The 18137-nt window shown below is 33.5% G+C and overlaps 2 protein-coding genes across 2 annotated transcripts; both read right to left on the bottom strand.

The window, feature by feature from the left end:
* Positions 1-2435: 2435 nt before the first annotated feature.
* On the bottom strand, positions 2436-6559 carry LOC112511470 (probable galacturonosyltransferase 11). Its single transcript, XM_025117102.1, has 2 exons — positions 6114-6559; positions 2436-3955 (listed from the first exon to the last, which is right to left on the bottom strand). Exons 1-2 carry the CDS (start codon positions 6273-6275, stop codon positions 2519-2521), a joined length of 1599 nt encoding a protein of 532 aa, XP_024972870.1. The 5' UTR covers positions 6276-6559; the 3' UTR covers positions 2436-2518.
* Positions 6560-8740: 2181 nt separating this feature from the next.
* LOC112510885 lies at positions 8741-10408 on the bottom strand. The gene is made up of 3 exons (XM_025116236.1): positions 10066-10408; positions 9874-9959; positions 8741-9477 (listed from the first exon to the last, which is right to left on the bottom strand). Exons 1-3 carry the CDS (start codon positions 10406-10408, stop codon positions 9193-9195), a joined length of 714 nt encoding a protein of 237 aa, XP_024972004.1. The 3' UTR covers positions 8741-9192.
* Positions 10409-18137: the final 7729 nt, after the last annotated feature.

Below are 18137 nucleotides of genomic sequence, written 5' to 3'. Positions count from 1 at the left end.
AATAACTATGGTTGGTTTGGCTAGTTAGACTCGATCTAATAGTTGGTTGAGTGGTTCACTTGCTGGTTGGACTCCATTTCTTCACTTGGTTTCTTCTATGAAGGTTGGTCATGCCATTTGGGATACATGGTTTATTCTCTATTTAGATGTTGTTTGATTGCAGATCGGGATTTTGAACTTTAAGGGTCAAGTTGCTAAGGGCCAAGATTCAGATGGCGCAATTGTTAGCTTTTTCTTGGTTTGACTTTTGGTAAAATTATGCCCAAAATTTGTATACAAATTATTATGCTTTGGATACAACTTTTGTATGTTTTGTGAAGAGTAATGAGAATGGTATATTTGTTTTTTTATAAATGTAAGTACTTTTTTCGTTCAAAAATGTTTAAGGACTTGATCGTTCAAAATATGAAAGTCCATTGGTTTTTTTGGACTTTTTCCACTAACAAAATGTATTTAACAGATTTTAAAAAGTCCAAGGACTTATTTAACAGGTTTTGTAATGTCTAATGACTTATTTAACAGGTTCTAGAATGTCTAAGGATTTATTTGTTCCAAAAAATTGTCCAATGACTTAATCGTTCCAAATAGTAAAGTCCATTGGGTTTTTTTGGACTTTTTCCAAAAAATTATGATAATAAGTGATGTAAATAGCTGATGACGTGTTGGGATGTTGAGGAAAAAGATAGGTTTAAGGAACTGTACAAGGAAGCAAAATAAGAAGGGAAAACAAGGGTGACTATAACAAAGTATAAAGCATATGAGTATATATATAGCCCTTCTTCTCATCAACATTTACGGTTTTGACTGTGAAACATTGGATGGTATGTGGATATGATAGATGGATAATTTCGTAACTTTTTATAGATATGAAACAGACAAGTACATATGAGAACACGTGTGATTCACATATGAACTATTTGTGCATATGTGAATCCGTCTGTGATTCACATATAAACTATTTAACCAATTCACATATGACTACTTAACTAATCACACGGATTTGTATGTGAATAAGTTAAATATTTCATATGTGAATCACACGGGTTCACATATGCCCAATAGTTTATATGTGAATCATACGAGTTCATATATGCATTTTTTTACCGTTTATTTGTAAAAGTTACGAAACTACCCCTCTACTTTTCACATAGTTGTTACCATGTTGCAAATCTTGACTAGTCAAAGCTGCAAATCTTGAGATGAAAGGCTAGGATCACTTCTTTACTTCCCAAATGTATATATATATATATATATATAGGCGAAGGATCGTGTAAGAAGGGAAGTTATGGTGAGAAGCGTAAGAAGAGTTATGAACCCTTGATTACTTTTAATCTCATGCCCACCCATGAATTTTGCGTTTTAGAAGGGAATTGATCTGCTGCATCTCGGTGCACCTCATTAGTGTTGACATTCAATTATGATTGAACCAAAGGTGGAGATCTCTTCTTACGCTTCTCACTGTAAATTTCCTTCTCAACGGAACCCCACACTATAATGAGACGCATAAGAAGAGATCTTTACCCTTGAATCAATCTTAATTGAATGTCAACACTAATGAGGTACACTAGATCAATTCCTTTCTAAAGCACAATTCATGGATGTGCATGAAATTAAAAGTGATCAAGGGTTCAAATATCTTCTCACGCTTCTCACTATAATTTGCCTTCTCACATGATCCTTCGCCTATATGTATATATATATATATATATATAGACTTGGGATCATGTGAGACCAGCCTGTTTTCGTGAGACCACCTTTTTACACTTGAAACTTCACAGCAAAATGCTGTGAAGGTCACTTTTTTTAACCTTTACAGTGTTTTTGTTGTGAAGGTTCAACTTTTTTTAACCTTCACAGTGTTTTTGCTATGAAGTTTCAAGTGTAAAAATGTGGTTTCACGGGTCTCACGAAAACAGGCTGGTCTCACGTGGACCCAACCCTATATATATATATATATATATATATATATGTATGTATGTATGTATGTATAAGCGGATAGACACCAAAGAAGGAAAGACTGGAATATACAGGCCAACAAAAACAAATAAGCGGTCTTGGTGTAGAGAGAGAGAGAGAGACGTTGGGGACAGAGAGAGCACCAGATATTTCATCGAGCGTGGATGCAATATGTCCACATTGATAAAGGCATATTCAAACTCGTTGATAGCCGCTCTTAGATCCAACTTGGAAAACACGACAATACTAACCACCTCTTTACTCTTAGATGTAAAGCCAAAGTCTATGTCCATCCAACACTCCTAACGCTACTTTCAAGTGAGATATAATAGATTCGTTTGGTTTAGTAGTACCACGAAGCTCCTCGTTGAGCATTTGGTTCATCACCAAGAAAACCAAATCCAAAGACTTTGCTTCCAAAATCAAATTATATTTCTTTCAAAAATGTCTACAATGCCAAAATTTTGATATGATGACCAAAATCAAACAAAAGAATATAATTTATAAAGATTTAACATCTAAACAATGCCAAAATTTTCTATCTGTATACTAACAATCACCTTCAACTAGTGACACAATCAAGGAGATACGGGTGTGTTCTGTTTACGTACCTTTGCCATAAAGGCTTGTACCTCGCAATCCCAAACTTTAGCCATGGCTTCAGGTTCCCGTTGAAATGAATCACAGCTGCACTTTCTATGAGCCTGCTATCGATGTTAACATCATATCCTAGCCCTAAAACGTGCCATCTTCGGTCTAGTGGCTCCGTCCGTCCGTAGAACGCCAAAAGACCGGCCGGCAAACTCCCTAATTTCCACACATTTCCATCTGCATTCTGTTCTTGCCAGTAATGATATCTGGCTGTCACATTTGCATTCCTCCAAGCCACCAAATCGAAAACGTTTAGCCCAAATGCCCACCCGCAAGCCTGCGGATCAATCTTGGAGCTCACGATTGGGTTTGAGAAGTTTAGATACTTATAAAGTCGGTGAAAAGCTTCAAGGCACGTTTCCACAGCTCCATTTATGTTCCCATGAAGATCCAAGGAGAAAAGAGGGGTTATATCTTTCTGAACAATCACATCGTCGTCAAGAAAGACGACTTTTTCAAGGTGTGGATAAATCTCAGGGATGTAGAACTGAAGGTGGTGTAATAAAGATATGTACTTTGGGTTCAAAAAATCTTGCGAGCCTTCAAGAGGGTATCCCTGAAAGTTGTTTTCACTTAATTTCCTAACAACGGGAGAGTAAGAAGCATTCAACCAAGTGAAGTCTTCGACTTTTTGAACTTCAATCATGGACCCTTTGAAGTCATTGGTAACGAACCAAGCTTGCATGGCTGCATAGTTGGCTCCATTAGTAACTACATGGAACACAAGCTGCTTCGGATGGTCAGCGTTGGAGACCGTAGAGTTGACCACAGCTGAAACCGCCAGTAAATTATCTGAAAACAAACAGAAATGGTAAAGATTGTTGTCCAATAATCTTGGGGAGTTGTTTTTCTCCTCAGCAAGCTCCTGTATCTTCTTCTTCGTAATCCAATCCGCCAAAAGTTTCACATTTACACAGTGAAGATTCTTGGGCAGTGATTCAGCCGCTAGCTGTCCAAAAACCGCACTTTGAATGGTGGCTGCGTTTGCCCGTTCTTCAAGTGCTTGAATGTGAGATTTCATCGTCATCATTGTGGTTGCAATATCATAATGGGCATCTTGCGATTTTAAAATTAGAGCCGATAGGCTACTAATAAGCGGTTCAGCTTCATCTTGTGTTATGGCCTCCGCTCTCATGGCAGCTTTCGAAAGCAGAAACTGACAGCTTCTTATATTTGAACTTAGCTGCCAAGCAAGATGAAGGTTATTGTGTTCTTTTGCAATGACTACATACGCTTTTGCAAGTGTCATTTGCTCTAATAATTGTCTGGCGTACGAATTGGCACTAGCTATCTCCTTCGTTAGATTCAACTTCTTGTGAGTCACTTTTACTTTTCTAGCATTTTGTTCCTGAAAATGGTTAGATGATCATGTAAGTGTTGTTTCAAACTAAGGTCTTAGAAAAGAATATGATAAAATCGACCATTCTATAACTTTATACAAAGAAGTCCAATAACGTTCTCTAGCATCTGTATCATAGATGCTTCGTATATATGTAGGCATCCAAATCTCAGACATGATAATAATTGCAGGAAACAGGAAATCAAAGATACAAAAACACAAATAATCTGGATGCTTTCTAAATAAGAGCTACAATCGACCCAATAACATGAATATTTAATTAAAACCTTGTTATAAATAGAAAGATTGGTTAAACATGGACTCTTTTAAAAGGTATATGTTAGTTTATATGGAACTCATTTAAATCTCTCTAAAAGAGCCCTTATAGAGAGGGGGGAGGTGCCCACATGTATATAGGTTTAATGGCCGTGTCTAGCCGATGTGGGACTCCCAACAGTATAAAAACACAAAAGAGAGCCTAAACAGCATGCATCCACTGTCTCTTTTTAATGTTATTCTAATTCTATGTTGAAGAGTGACTTTAGAAAAGGTAGGGGTCAAGTCTACTCTCCGGGGTAGGGATCAGGTTTGCATACATCGCACCCCTCCCAGACCCCACTTCCGGGGGGGATGGACTTGGCTTGTTGTTTGTTTTGGTTTGGTTTGGTGTGACTTGAGTAGCGGACTTCCATTTGGATTCCTCAAGTCTGTGTATTTGTTAATTTTTGAACAAATATGAACTAATTGCAAGGGATCTGAGGGATACCCTTCTATGTATAGCAAACAAAATACACAAATGCCCCCGGCCTCCACAATTCAAACACATACACACGTATAATACGTACAATGGCAACACACTTATATAATGTATTAAGTACCAACACACCTAAAATGCAAACATAAGTGCACCCACTTGATTAATCTTTGATGGTTATTATGTCTCAAGAAATTGCTAACATATGGCATGATAAGAGTATCGTCTAGCAACTACAAGCATATGTGGTACAAGGCCAAAGTCAACTTATAGAGTACCAGATTTGGAAAGTCAAACTCTGGTATGAAGAGAAAAAAGACGTGAGAAAACCAAATTGCAATTAGATGAAGAAACTACTAGATTAAGTGAATATTAGGATCTTTAATGGATCTCAAGATTTTTATTGAACGGAAACTTAATCCCCCAAAAGTAAAAGGCAAAGTGTAGTAATGGAAAAGCTCAAGTAGTGAGAACGCAAAAGCCATTTCCAAAATCAAACAAAGACCAAAAAGCCACAACAAAAGCAGCCAGGCTAATACAATAGAGACAACCTTCTAATTGAAGCCCAGAGAAACTTCAAGATTGGTAAATAAAGATTTGGACAATCAAAACGTAATAGAGCTGCCTCTAATGGAAGTCTTCCTTTGTCGGTTGGTAAGTTTGGTAAGACGAAATTTCCTTGACTTTATCCTTCTAATACTATAAGAAGATATGCCAATTCTTCAAGTTAAACAAGTGTTCTTCTTGATGGCACATCAATAGTTACAGAGACGATCAACGGTCATAGACTATCTCATGCACCATATAATCGAAACTATCCTGATCCATGTCATACCTATACAAGTAATTGACGAAAAAAGCAACCACCACAAGTGAACATAGCAACCTCATATATCACACAAGATTACTAACACATCTCTCTATTTCTTGAAAACCTTTCGTTTACGTTAATGGCAAGTTCCTCTCTTGCCATTGTGTTAAGTTCAAGTACTACCGAAAAAGCCAAGCTAACATTCTTTAGGTAATTCTAAACATATTTAAGGAACACTTAGAATCGATTGCTTTGATTTCTTCTAGTTGTAACAAGCAAGTTCTAATTCTTGAAGGGCAATCACTAGTCCAATTCATCAATGTCTCAAATCTAAACTTCAGAGGCATATAAATCTCACTATAACAACTTCACAACTATACACTTTGATAAAGACATCAATAAAACAAAAGATTTGTTAGTTAGATGCCTAAAATCAGCTTTAAATCACCAAGAATCAAAAACTTTAGCATCACTTGATACCATAGGTCACTGAGCATTATTAACCAGATAATGATAGAAAAATTATCATTACAAAGATGAACCCCCTTAAAGAACTGCATTAAAGAACAAAAATAGAATTTGGCATTGCTGTAAAATCTTACCAATACGGGCTGTTTAACCCGATCTTGATCTTGATCTTGATAATTGTGTTGAACAAAGATTAGAACAAATCCAGCGACAGAGAACAACACAAGAAAGACCCAGATCCAAATTGGAAGCCTCCTTCGAACACGACGCCGGTAGTCGGCAGCCCGCCGGCGCATCTTTTAATCAAGAATCCGAATCCACAATTCACCACAACCAAATCAATAACGAGTTAAAACCCATCAAATCAATCATAAAATTGAATCAATTGCAGAAGAGAATCGCAATCTTTAAAGAAAACCCATGAACGAATCAAGGCGCGAAGCAACCAATCACACTAACTTGGATGGAAATCAGTGTTATTGGAGCCAATATCGAGTTCAATCGAGTATGAGTTGATTTGAAATTGAAACAATCAATCCGGTAATGGGCAAAGAGCGAGGGCGATGTGTTGAGCTCCTGACACGCAAGAAAAATGTCGGCTTGGGGGAAAGGAAAGGAAGAGGTGACAGAGTGTGTGGGTGGGTCGTTCTCGTTTTCGTTAAAGAAGCGATTTGGGGAAAAAATTGAGGGCCAAGCCAACGCATGACATAGCATGTGCTTAGGTTCCTTACTACGGTTATCCTTTAGCTTCAAAAAATGTCACCATTTTAATTGAGGTTATTATTTCATTAAAGTGAATGCATTTATTGTAGAAAGGTTATTTGAATGTCTCTATAGGTAGAGATATGTAGTGCAATACATATCAACATGTTATTTGAATGCTCTAAGTCTTAATGCATCTTGATCTAGTTAGTAAAGTTGTTAAAATAAATAAATTTGTAACTCCATCGTTTGTGACGTTGGTACAAAACCATACCAACATGTACCAACTGAAAAAAGTCAACACCAATTTAGTTGGTACCAATTAATAGGGGTGTGCAGAAGATCAACCGATCCAATTAGTTACGATTGTCGATGATTGGATATACAATTGTGATCGGATTGGTGAGTTGCAACATTTGATAAGGGTTTCCTTTTTATAGTCAACATTACATTAAATGTTGCTAATTTGTTGTCCAACTTTAACGTGTGTCTTATCTGATTTGTTGATCAGTGCATGCTTATATTATTCAATTTAGCCTTTAATATTGTTGTAGACATTTGTTAATACAACTCATCCTTCTATATGCAAAATAAACAATAAAGAAAGCTTGGTACTTTTAAAATAGTACTTTTAAACTTATTTAGTCTGACATGTTGATCATGTTCTCATGCTAGGACAAGAGTTGGTAGAGTTGGTGATGGTTAAGTTTGCACTCAAAAAATCGGCCTGTCGAAACTAGTATTTATCATACTATTTTTGAGTTTATCTTGTACCGATCTTCAATCGACTAGATGATAATCTAATTCACTTCGGCTAGTCTTCGATTTTGTTGAAGACATTTTGTATTTGGATCAGTACAGATAATAATAGAATATTTGTAAATAAATAAAAATCCTTTTGTCGTTGTTACAACCGCCACCCACCCGCCACCCACTACCACCCTCACCTACCGACCATCATGCCATTACAGTTGTCGTCACAACTACCACCACCCACCCGACTACGATATCACTACTGTCGTTATCACAGCTACCACCCTCACCCCTCCCCCAAACAAATATGAAAAATCCAATTCTTTTTTGAGAGATTTCACTTCAATTCTTACCAACCAAAGGTGTGGTCAAATTCTATCAAAGTTCATTCTAGTTCTTTCATTGTCAAATTCCTTTAATGGATTCCAATTCCATCAAATTTCATTTTGCGAAACAAATACCCCCTAAGCTAGTGTTTCACTTGTTGGAATTCGAAGGAATTGGAATGACCAATTCTGTTGACCAAATTTCATTCATGTTTTGGTTTATTCATTTGAGTTTTTATAAAGAATTCGAATTCCATATAAGGTGGAACGTAAATCCATTGGGTTTCAACAAGGAACTCACATTACTTCTTCCCATCTTCTAAGAAAAACTATTACGTTATTATATTTACTCCATTCTATTCCATCCCACAACATAGTGTGCAAAACTATTATGCTCTTATCATTGCCACCATCTCCCTCATCGCCGCCACCATTCATCCTTACCATCGTCATTGCCACCACGACTATTACCACAGTCATTGCCACCGCCTCCGCCCCACCACCACTATTTTATTCAACAAACCAAACTGACATATTCAAATTCTTTTAACAGATTTTATTCCAATTAATGTCGATCAAATTCACAGTCAAACATGAATTTCTTCATATTCCAATTTTTAAAGTCATGAACTTGTAAAATAAGAAGGAAAAAAACCCAAACCCTGTTCCTTCAAACTTTTTAGATTTAAGGGGTGTTTGAGATTGCTTATAAACACAACTTATTGACTTATTCTGGTGCGACATCGGTAATAAGCATTTTTGAATGTCTGAATAAACAACTTATACCGATGTCAAACCGATAATAAAGAATTTTTGAAGAATTTAAATTCTTCTGACTTATAATAAGTTGATAAGTGCTTTTACAGAAAAACATTAAATTATTTCAAATAAGCAATATCAAACACCCACGGTTATAGTCGTGAACCATAAAATGATTGGCTTCAAATATCCGATTTCAAAACTCGAAAATAAGCAAATCATGGTGCCCTGCAGAGTCGACGTCTTACCGTTGCCGTCAAGTATGTCCCTCTTTCCCCCCTGTTGATCAATAAACCCCATTTCTGGGATGAACTTTACAGTGTTTCTTGACCTAATTTCTTTTATAAAAATTCACTTCATGATACTTTTGATTCGTTGATGTAATCCATATATTTATGTGTTTTCTTGAAGAAGGATGTGATTTTGATGTTCGTTTCAACTTGAAAATCGTTTCCTGAACAATTTCTCTTGCAAGATTTCATAGCCATAAAAATCAACCAACTGGTTCCAAATCTATGGCATCATTGTATCTGAAATGATGACATCAATACTTTTAGGTCGAACCCTTTCTATAACAGGAAATATACGCACTTTGCTAGACGATTGGCATCATTCCTTAGTCTTGTTGGTTCAGTCAAATTCAAACTGGAAATGCACATATTATCGATATGCATTAAGCCAAAAGCCAAAAGTTCTTGCGTCTCTTTGTGGTGATGAGATATCCCCCATGTTTCTTGCTCTTTTTTCTCACTGCAATCGTCATGCAATCAGCCTTCTGGATGCAGTAATCCACAGCTTGGTTTTTGCTTTTCTTCGCTGCCCACATCTTTCGAATTCTCCACATCATTGACTGCTTTTTTTGCCCCAAAACCAACAAAGAAACTCGTTCTTGCTTTGCTGCTTCGACTATCGTCGGACCCTTCTCTTTCCCTTGTCTCACTTCTATCTCAACTTTCACCTGTTTTCAAAGACGATTTCAATCTATAACTTGTGAGTGGATCATCAATGGAATTTTGGTTTTAGGGGGTGTTTGGAATTGCTTATAAAGACAACTTATTGACTTATTCAGGTGTGGCACCAGTGGATAAACAACTTATAAGGAGTTTTTGAAGAAGTTAAACCCTTCTGACTTATAATAAGTTGATAAGTGCTTTTGTAGAAAAGCATAAGTTGTTTCAAATAACCAATCCCAGAATTCAAACTTGCTACAGTTAGGATACACAATTGTTTGGTCCTGTAAACTTAAGTCTTGTAAATCATTCTATTACGACATTTAGACGTTTTTGACATCCTATAAATCCGATTTATGCTAGTTTTCAATGTCGGAAGTTCATATATATATCGTTCTACTAACCTCAGGCCTCTTCATCTGAACGGTTTTCTTCATGGAGCAAAGATGTTCATATGCTTTTTGATTAACTCCCCCACTTGATTTAAAACCTGCAAATGTAAACGTAACGGATGAAAAATACTTTCTTGATCGAAAATGATCACGAAAACGGAACTCATCCCACAAAAATCAACTTAAAAAAGTTACAAATTTTACCTAGTTTTGAAGGACTAGCAACATGAAGAAGAATGATGGTATCCTGATCTTGAACAGTATGAGTAAGTGCCCATTGAAGAGCACCTTTAGCTTCAACACTTGTATCAACCACCACCATCACCTTATTCGCGCACCCATTTTCCGTCATTGCTTCCCCCTTCAAAATCTCATGTTTGATGTCGAAATTCAATTCCCTACTGCTGTTTTCACTGCCTGAAAACGCCACAGTCTTCATACCTTCGTTCAGTCGTCCCAAACTATAAGATTTTCTATGTCTTGGTGATGGTGAACGGACTTGAACACGAGCCCTCACTGAGTTGAACGCGACCAATTTGCTCCTCATTCTCAACATCTTGATCAGTTTCCTTAAAATTTACAGAAAGATTCAAAGACTTTTATAGTGATCATTTAGAGAGGTCAATGTCGTGTTTTGTTCTTCAATGGTGGGTCATGTTTTCTTGATCGTGGGCAGCATAAAGCTCGTTAAACTTAAGGATATGATTGGGTGGACAAAAACCAGATCTTGTGGATGTATTTAGCACTCAATTATGAGTGATTTGGGGATTTGGAAACTTAGAATATGTTTGGTCAACTCTACGTGCTCACATATCATACATACACCTCGTGTGATAAAATATTATGCAAGTTATGATAAAATATGCAATTCACATTGGATTAAAGATGATTTGGGATCATGTGAGACCAAGGGTTTTTCGTGAGACTCGTAAGACCAATTCTCAACCTTTGGATTAGATCTACAATCTGATAATCTACACATTCATAAACGGCACGAGACTTCTCAATACTCACAAAATTGCCACCGTGCAACTTTAGACCATTATATCATTAGCTTATAAAGTTGATCAATGAACATAAATTGGTCTTACGGGTCTCACGAAAAACCATTGGTCTCACGTGAACCCAACCCTAAAGGAAGAAGCTAGGGATGATCCCTTTGTCCAATTCATTGGTCAAAAGGAATTGGTATTGTGGGAATCCAATTACATGAAGATGAACTAATCAATGGTACCGGCCAATTTGAGGGCGAATGGATCGATCATAAGAACTGTTTTCGGGAGCCGATTATCAAAAGGGATTTGGGTGTATTGCCCTGCACTCATTTCCATTTGTTCGAGCGGTCCGTACAACCCTCGAACCCAGTTGATTTTCTTATTTTTATACTCAATTCTTGATTTGAGGATATTATTTTAGTTCATTTAATCACGACATTTCATGTCAATTGTCGATTGAACACTTTACGTTATGGTTTTCGATTTATTATTGATCTCTTAATTGAACTTATTATTAACTCGATTGTATACTTGCGATCTTTGTTATATTAATTATTCTCTCACTGAGCATTTTCAAATATAAATCCGAAACAACAATTACATAAACCCAATTAACTTAACGAAGATTAGTTAGATAACTTTCAAATAAACTAGTAGTCAAAATAGCATAATTAATAGCTTGGAATAACCTTGTAATTAAATTTGGTGCCTAAATGCCAAAATTAAAAAGATCAGGGGTTGGAGATGCCAAATCCCCAAACTTCCTTCAACAATATTTAGAGGGTGTTTGATTAGAGGTATTAGACAGTAATCAATGAAGATGAAAATAAAAAAAGAAACTGTTTAGTTTTTCTATAATATAATGGGCACATTTCCCTAGAAGCCCAAAATTATTCGTGATTAAAATGGTGGGAATGAAAATGTATTCTCATTTTTATTATCTGTCATTTTCATTCTCATTCCCACTTTCATTTCTTAGTATGAGCCAAACAGACCGTTAGATCCTCTAGATCCAACCTGCGCCCATAACCCAAACTACAATCCGGGTGTAAAACTCTCAAACCCACCCGATTTCTTCCTAAATGAATCATTTTCCTTTTTTTATACATCGGATCAAACCCTAATTTCTCTTCTCTCTCTCTCACACACAACTTTTATTGTCTTGCTATCGACCTTGACCCTGTTATTTTGAGGTCATATCTAGTTTTCAGATTTTGCCTCAATTTTATACAGCTCTCACAGGCCACACTGAAAACAGTAAGGAGTATAAAACTTCTTTGGTTGTGATTATATCTACTAGTCTTTGTCATCTAACACGCCATGGTTCATGTTGTACATAAACAAACAAGACAGGTTTGAGGTTCGGTACAATAACTCGAATCAAGTTCAAGGTTTTGTATATATCAGTAGGTTACGGTTTATGCTATATATGGTACAGATTCAAATACAGAAGGTCTATGTTTCTTTCTTATTTTGATTGCTTAATGGTGTGGATTTTGTTTCAAAAAATTAATTCCAATAGTAACACCTACGCCCAACCTCGATTTCTTTCAAATATCAGTATATTGTAATTCTAAATCTAATTCCACATACAGTACAATTGCATTACCTAATGGAATGAATCGATATGTATTTATATATTCTTTCATCATAGCATTGTTTGTCATAACTTCCGATGACCAAATCAACATCAAATAGACTAATTTCACAATCGTTACATAATAAAGTGAAGAGTTTCATAGGTTACCTGGATTAGTGAAACACTGCTACCAAAACTCAGATCTCCTTCGCTTAGATCACCAGCATCCTCATTCTACTACCAACTTCCCTCCTTAACTTCTTTCTATCAGTAAAATTGATGTTTGAAAAGTAATGATTACTCTTAATACATGTTCCAATTTCCCCCAAAATCTAATAAGCTTCAAAGCTGGTAATCAGTCTGAAATCCCTCTCTCCCAGCAAGCAAGATGAGATCAGAAATTCTTCTTTGGCACTAGTGGCAACGAATGTCGAGCCAAACTTAAGCCTTGGAAGCCAGTATTGCCTCCCGAACCTGATTTTATTGCGAGCTCTTGAATTCCCAAACCAATCCCTTTAACTTTTAAAACCTCCAAATATTTCCCAAAATTTCCGATCTTCTCAATATAAAGGCTTAAAATCATTAAGTGGGTTATTGCAATACATCAAATACAAAAGGAAACAATAAAAGATTAATTGGAAACACAAAAACATGTTTAAGACATTCTTTCAAAATATTTTTTATTACGGCGTAGTACTTTCAAAAATTTATCTGTTATAGTATTGGGTAACCTTTTAAATTAAATATACCCATTATACCAGGTTTCTTTGCCACTTAATCATCCACATAGGCTGTCCACATATACGGTAGTGCTGACATTGCATTTCTTATTATAACATTGTACTTTCAAAATTAATTTATTATAACATCATCAATTTCTATTACAACATTGTACTTTTAATTTTAATATTTTTATCATCTAAATATTGTAAATTTAATCAAATATGTTTACTAAAAATTATAATATCAGAAATAAAACATGTTTATAAAAGATCATTATTTAACGAATACAAATTTCATTAAAAACCATCCGTTCATCGTAAATTTCATAGCTTACTTTGTAAAAGACAATCTTAACTTAACATCCTAGTTTTACTGGTTTTATTGAGAAAGAAAAGATGATCTTGACCACTTACTGTGTTACTGTGAGGTTAGTTAAACTAATAAACCTATGTCAGAACAAGTACGACTAGACATAAAATTTACGATGAAACTCGATGAACGAATGATTTTTTATGAATATTTTTATTCGTGAAATAGTGATTTTTTGTAAAATTATAATTTTTAGTAAACATATTTGATTAAATTTACAATGTTTAAATGATAAAAATATTAAAATTAAAAGTACAATGTTGTAATAGAAATTGATAATGTTATAATAAAGAAATCTTGAAAGTACAATGCTATAATAGGAAATGTCATGTCAGCATTATCGTACTGCAGACAGCCTACGTGGATGATGAGGTGACAAAGAAACCTGTTATAATAAGTAAAATGGTAATTTTAATGTGGCCGATTTCCCTTCTTTTGCAATCAGTTTCGCTACAGCACCCGCTGCTCTAGCTAATTGTCCGCTCTCCTATTCCGACTTCCCCAGAGCCTCCGGTAGCACAGCCGAGACAGCGACGGGGGCAGATTAATTTATAAGGCTACCGAATACTATAGCGGGTAAATTTTTGAAAGTACGATGACCTAATACAAAATATTTTGAAAGTACACTGTTGTAATAAAAAAAAAATTGTAAAAGTAAGTTGCTATTTTGGGTATTTTGTTCAATTATTTATTAATTAATTATAAATGTTATTAACTTTATCAATTATTTTTTTAATTACTATTTGATATATTTAAATGTCAAAAAAACAAATATAACAATTCTAATGTTTATGTAAGTTACATAAAAATTAAAGTTATACTTATTTTATTTTATAAATAATTAAAATCTGCTAAATAATTTTAATAAAATATTTAATTTAATCATTAATTATATATATTTTTTAAATATATTAATTAGTTAGGATATGTGAGGTTGACCAATTTTATTTTTTGTAAGGGTGTTCGGGCCAAAGCCCGACTAATCCCCGGCAAATTTGGAGGCTAAACATGGCCCCACTATATGTCGCCAATACTCCCCTCCCAGGGCTCGAACTTGGGTTCACGAATATGCCATACCCAAGCCTTTAGCCATATTATATGTATTAATTATTCAAAATCATAGATTAATGCAGATTTTTTTCAAAAATTTGTTTTAACAAATTCAAAATTTATAGTGTATATATAATAATCAATTTTAAATTCTTTCAATTAACATATTGTATTGTTTAATTTTTCTTTATTATCTTATTTGTATCAGTTAACATATTATATTATTAGATTTTTTTTTAATTATATTGTTATAAATTTATTTTTTATTATATTATAAAATATTTGTAATTAACTATTTTTTCAAGATGCATTTTCTATTTTACCTGCTTATAAGCTTAACAGGTAGCTTATCAGTAATTATTTTTAAAAGTATGTTCACAAAACATATAATTATCATTGTTGTTGTTACTAGAGCATCTGTGTTAAATTTATACTATATTATAAAACATTTGACAAAAACTTTTAGAAACCATCTTTTATACATGAAGTACTGTTTATTGATTCATATTACTTAAAATTCAAGATTACAAGTAAATTGTGTGCATAAGTACAACTTATTAAGCTTTATGTTTGAATTCGTCTAACTAACTGTAGATAAACGTAATCAAATATTGGATAAAGTTATTATTTTAAATATAAAATTAAAAATATAATTAGGATAATTGAGTTCTAATTGGAAAACACAGTTATTATTTTTATAAAAAATAAATTATTTGATCATTAAACCTAAATTAAATTATAAAATAAAAAATTGAATTAAAGAAAATTACACAAAAAATAAGAACTTTTATAGAAATTTATAGAATCTTCCAAAATTAAATGCGCGTAAACAGAGGAATAATTTCTTTTATTTCTGGTTGACTAAATATTGAATGTTTGTTGAGGTATTAAATGTCTGATATATTTTAATAATATAATTAATGTTAAAGTTTTCGAAATGAAATGATTTTTAAAGTTGGATGTGATTCTTTTTTGGGAGATTCTATTTTTTATTCTCCATTTAATTTGTAGAAATTATGAAGAAAAGATATGCCCTAATAAAACTAGTTTTATACCCACATGATTAGGGCTATAAACGAACTGAACGTTCAGCGAACCGTTCGATGGGAAGTTTGTTTATGTTCGTTTATTTAATAAATAAACGAATATGAACAAAAAAAATTGTTCGTCTAGTTAAACGAACGAACATGAACAAGAGTCTTGTTCGTTCATTTATGCTCGCAAACGTTTGTTCATTTACCGTTCGTTTACGTTCGTTTATATTCGTTCATTTATGTTTGTTTAGCTCGTTTGTTTATGTCCGTTCGTTTACGTTCGTTTATGTTCGTTTAGCCCGTTTGTTTATGTTCATTCGTTTACGTTCGTTTAGCATGTTAACGAACGAACATAAATAAACACGAACACACCTGATTTCTAAACGAACGAACACGAACACCAAGCTTTTCGTTCGTTTACCGTTTGTGTCGTTCATTTGTTTGATTAAGTTAAACGAACGAACATGAACAAGCTTTTGTTCGTTTTCATTCGGTTCGTTTACAGCCCTACACATGATACAATATTCTATGTAAATCGATGATTAAACTAATACAAATCTTGATTAAAAATACAGAATTTATGTTCGAGTCTGTTACAAGTGATGGTTAATCATGTTTAACTAATTCAAAGACTCGATAAAAATTATATCTATTATATATGTAGGGGCTGGTTCAAATGTTAACTAAGATTATTGTGTTAACTTTGTTAACCAATCTTGGCCATTGATTCTTACAATAAACGGTTGTGATCAATCATGATAAAAAATTAATTTTTTAAATTTACATTTCAAAAAACATATGTGAACAAATGGGAAAAGGGTATTTAGGTAATTTTCTTTTTTTATATAACTCTCATATTATTAATTGAGAGTTACAAAATCAAAAAATTACATTATTTTTGTTAATGTAAGAACCATATGAACGTGCGTGCGCGCACACACACACACACATACATACATACATACATACATACATACATACATACATACATACATATATATATATATAAGAACCATTGTGTAAAATACAAACAAAAATTGACATGTATATGAACTTAGACTGCATAACATTTATGAACATTATATCAACATAATAAGAATAGCTGCTACCATGAAAGGAAATAAATAAATAAAAACATATATGAACACAATATGTACAGCCAACCCCTAGATATAAAAATCTTGGTTAGTATATGAACACATTATTTTTGTTAATGTAAGAACCATATGAACGCGCTCCCACACACACACACATATATATATATATATATATATATATTTTGATCTTCCATGTTCATTTTTTATGAGTTTTTAATTCGCATAGGAAACACTGTAGTAAAATTTCCGGTATCGATCAAGCTAATATGGATAAACGCAATGGAAAAGAAATCGACAATAGTGAGAAGATTAAAATGGTTTATGATGACAATCGGAGTTCAAGTTCGGGAAGTGAAGAAATTAACCAAAACAATTGTCTTGGTAATAGATTAATATTTTTATTAGATTCGTTTTAATCGAAATTATGTTCATTACGATGTGTTGTGTTTTTTATAAATCATCTTGTATTGATAGCTTTTTTCTTTAATTGCACCACGTGTTCATAGCATATATGTTATATATTCATACTATTTCTACGATATTCTCTCACTATATGGCTTGTTCATGTTCATCACTCGTTCATACTGTGTTCATACTATTTCTATGATGCTATTGTTCACAAGTGTTCATATTGTGTTTATATGTATACTAGCTGCATATCTCAACATTGGCTCACTTTTGAATGTGTTAATAATGAAGGAACTATTATTCACGAGATGTACATATTGTGTTCATATCTGTTTTTTTTTTTATTTCCTTTCGTGTAACAGCTATTCTTACTATGTTCATATTGTGTTCATAAATGTATGCAGTCCAAGTTCATATACATGTCACTTTTTGTTCGTATTTTACGCAATGATTCATATATATATATATATATATATATATATATTACACACACATATATATATAGAGCTTGATTCAAATACTAACCAAGATTTTTGTGTTAACTTTGTTAACCAATCTTGACCATTGATTCTTACAATAAAGGGTTGTGATTAATCATGATAAAAAAATTAAAATTTTAAATTTACAATTTCAAAGAACATATKTGAACAAAGGGGAAAAGGGTATTTAGGTAATTTTTTTATGTAACTTCCATATCATTAATTGAGAGTTACAAAATCAAAAAATCTCATTATTTTTATTAATTTATTTTTGTTAATATAAAAACCATATGAACACACATACATACACACACACACACACACACACACATATATATATATATATATATATATATATATATATATGAACCATTGTGTCAAATACGAGCAAAAATTGACATATATATGAACTTGGACTGTATAACATTTATGAACATAATATGAATATAATAAGAATAGTTGTTACACGAAAGTAAATAAAAAAAACATGTATGAACACAATATGAACAGTTTGTGAACAATAGTTCCTTCATTATGAACAC

This window comes from Cynara cardunculus, assembly GCF_001531365.2.
Source record: "Cynara cardunculus var. scolymus isolate 2C chromosome LG 4, CcrdV1, whole genome shotgun sequence".
Classification (NCBI taxonomy): domain Eukaryota; kingdom Viridiplantae; phylum Streptophyta; class Magnoliopsida; order Asterales; family Asteraceae; genus Cynara; species Cynara cardunculus.
The sequence above is the reverse complement of the archived record's forward strand: the minus strand, read 5'-3'. Positions and strand labels throughout refer to the sequence as shown.

Coding starts and splice junctions, on each gene's coding strand:
- LOC112511470 (XM_025117102.1), bottom strand. CDS start 6,275: ATGCGCCGGCGGGCTGCCGACTACCGGCGTCGTGTTCGAAGGAGGCTT. Junction 3,956..6,113: donor GGGTTAAACAGCCCGTATTG/GTAAGATTTTAC, acceptor AACCATTTTCAG/GAACAAAATGCTAGAAAAGT.
- LOC112510885 (XM_025116236.1), bottom strand. CDS start 10,408: ATGAGGAGCAAATTGGTCGCGTTCAACTCAGTGAGGGCTCGTGTTCAA. Junction 9,960..10,065: donor TGCTAGTCCTTCAAAACTAG/GTAAAATTTGTA, acceptor TTACATTTGCAG/GTTTTAAATCAAGTGGGGGA. Junction 9,478..9,873: donor TTCAGATGAAGAGGCCTGAG/GTTAGTAGAACG, acceptor CTTTGAAAACAG/GTGAAAGTTGAGATAGAAGT.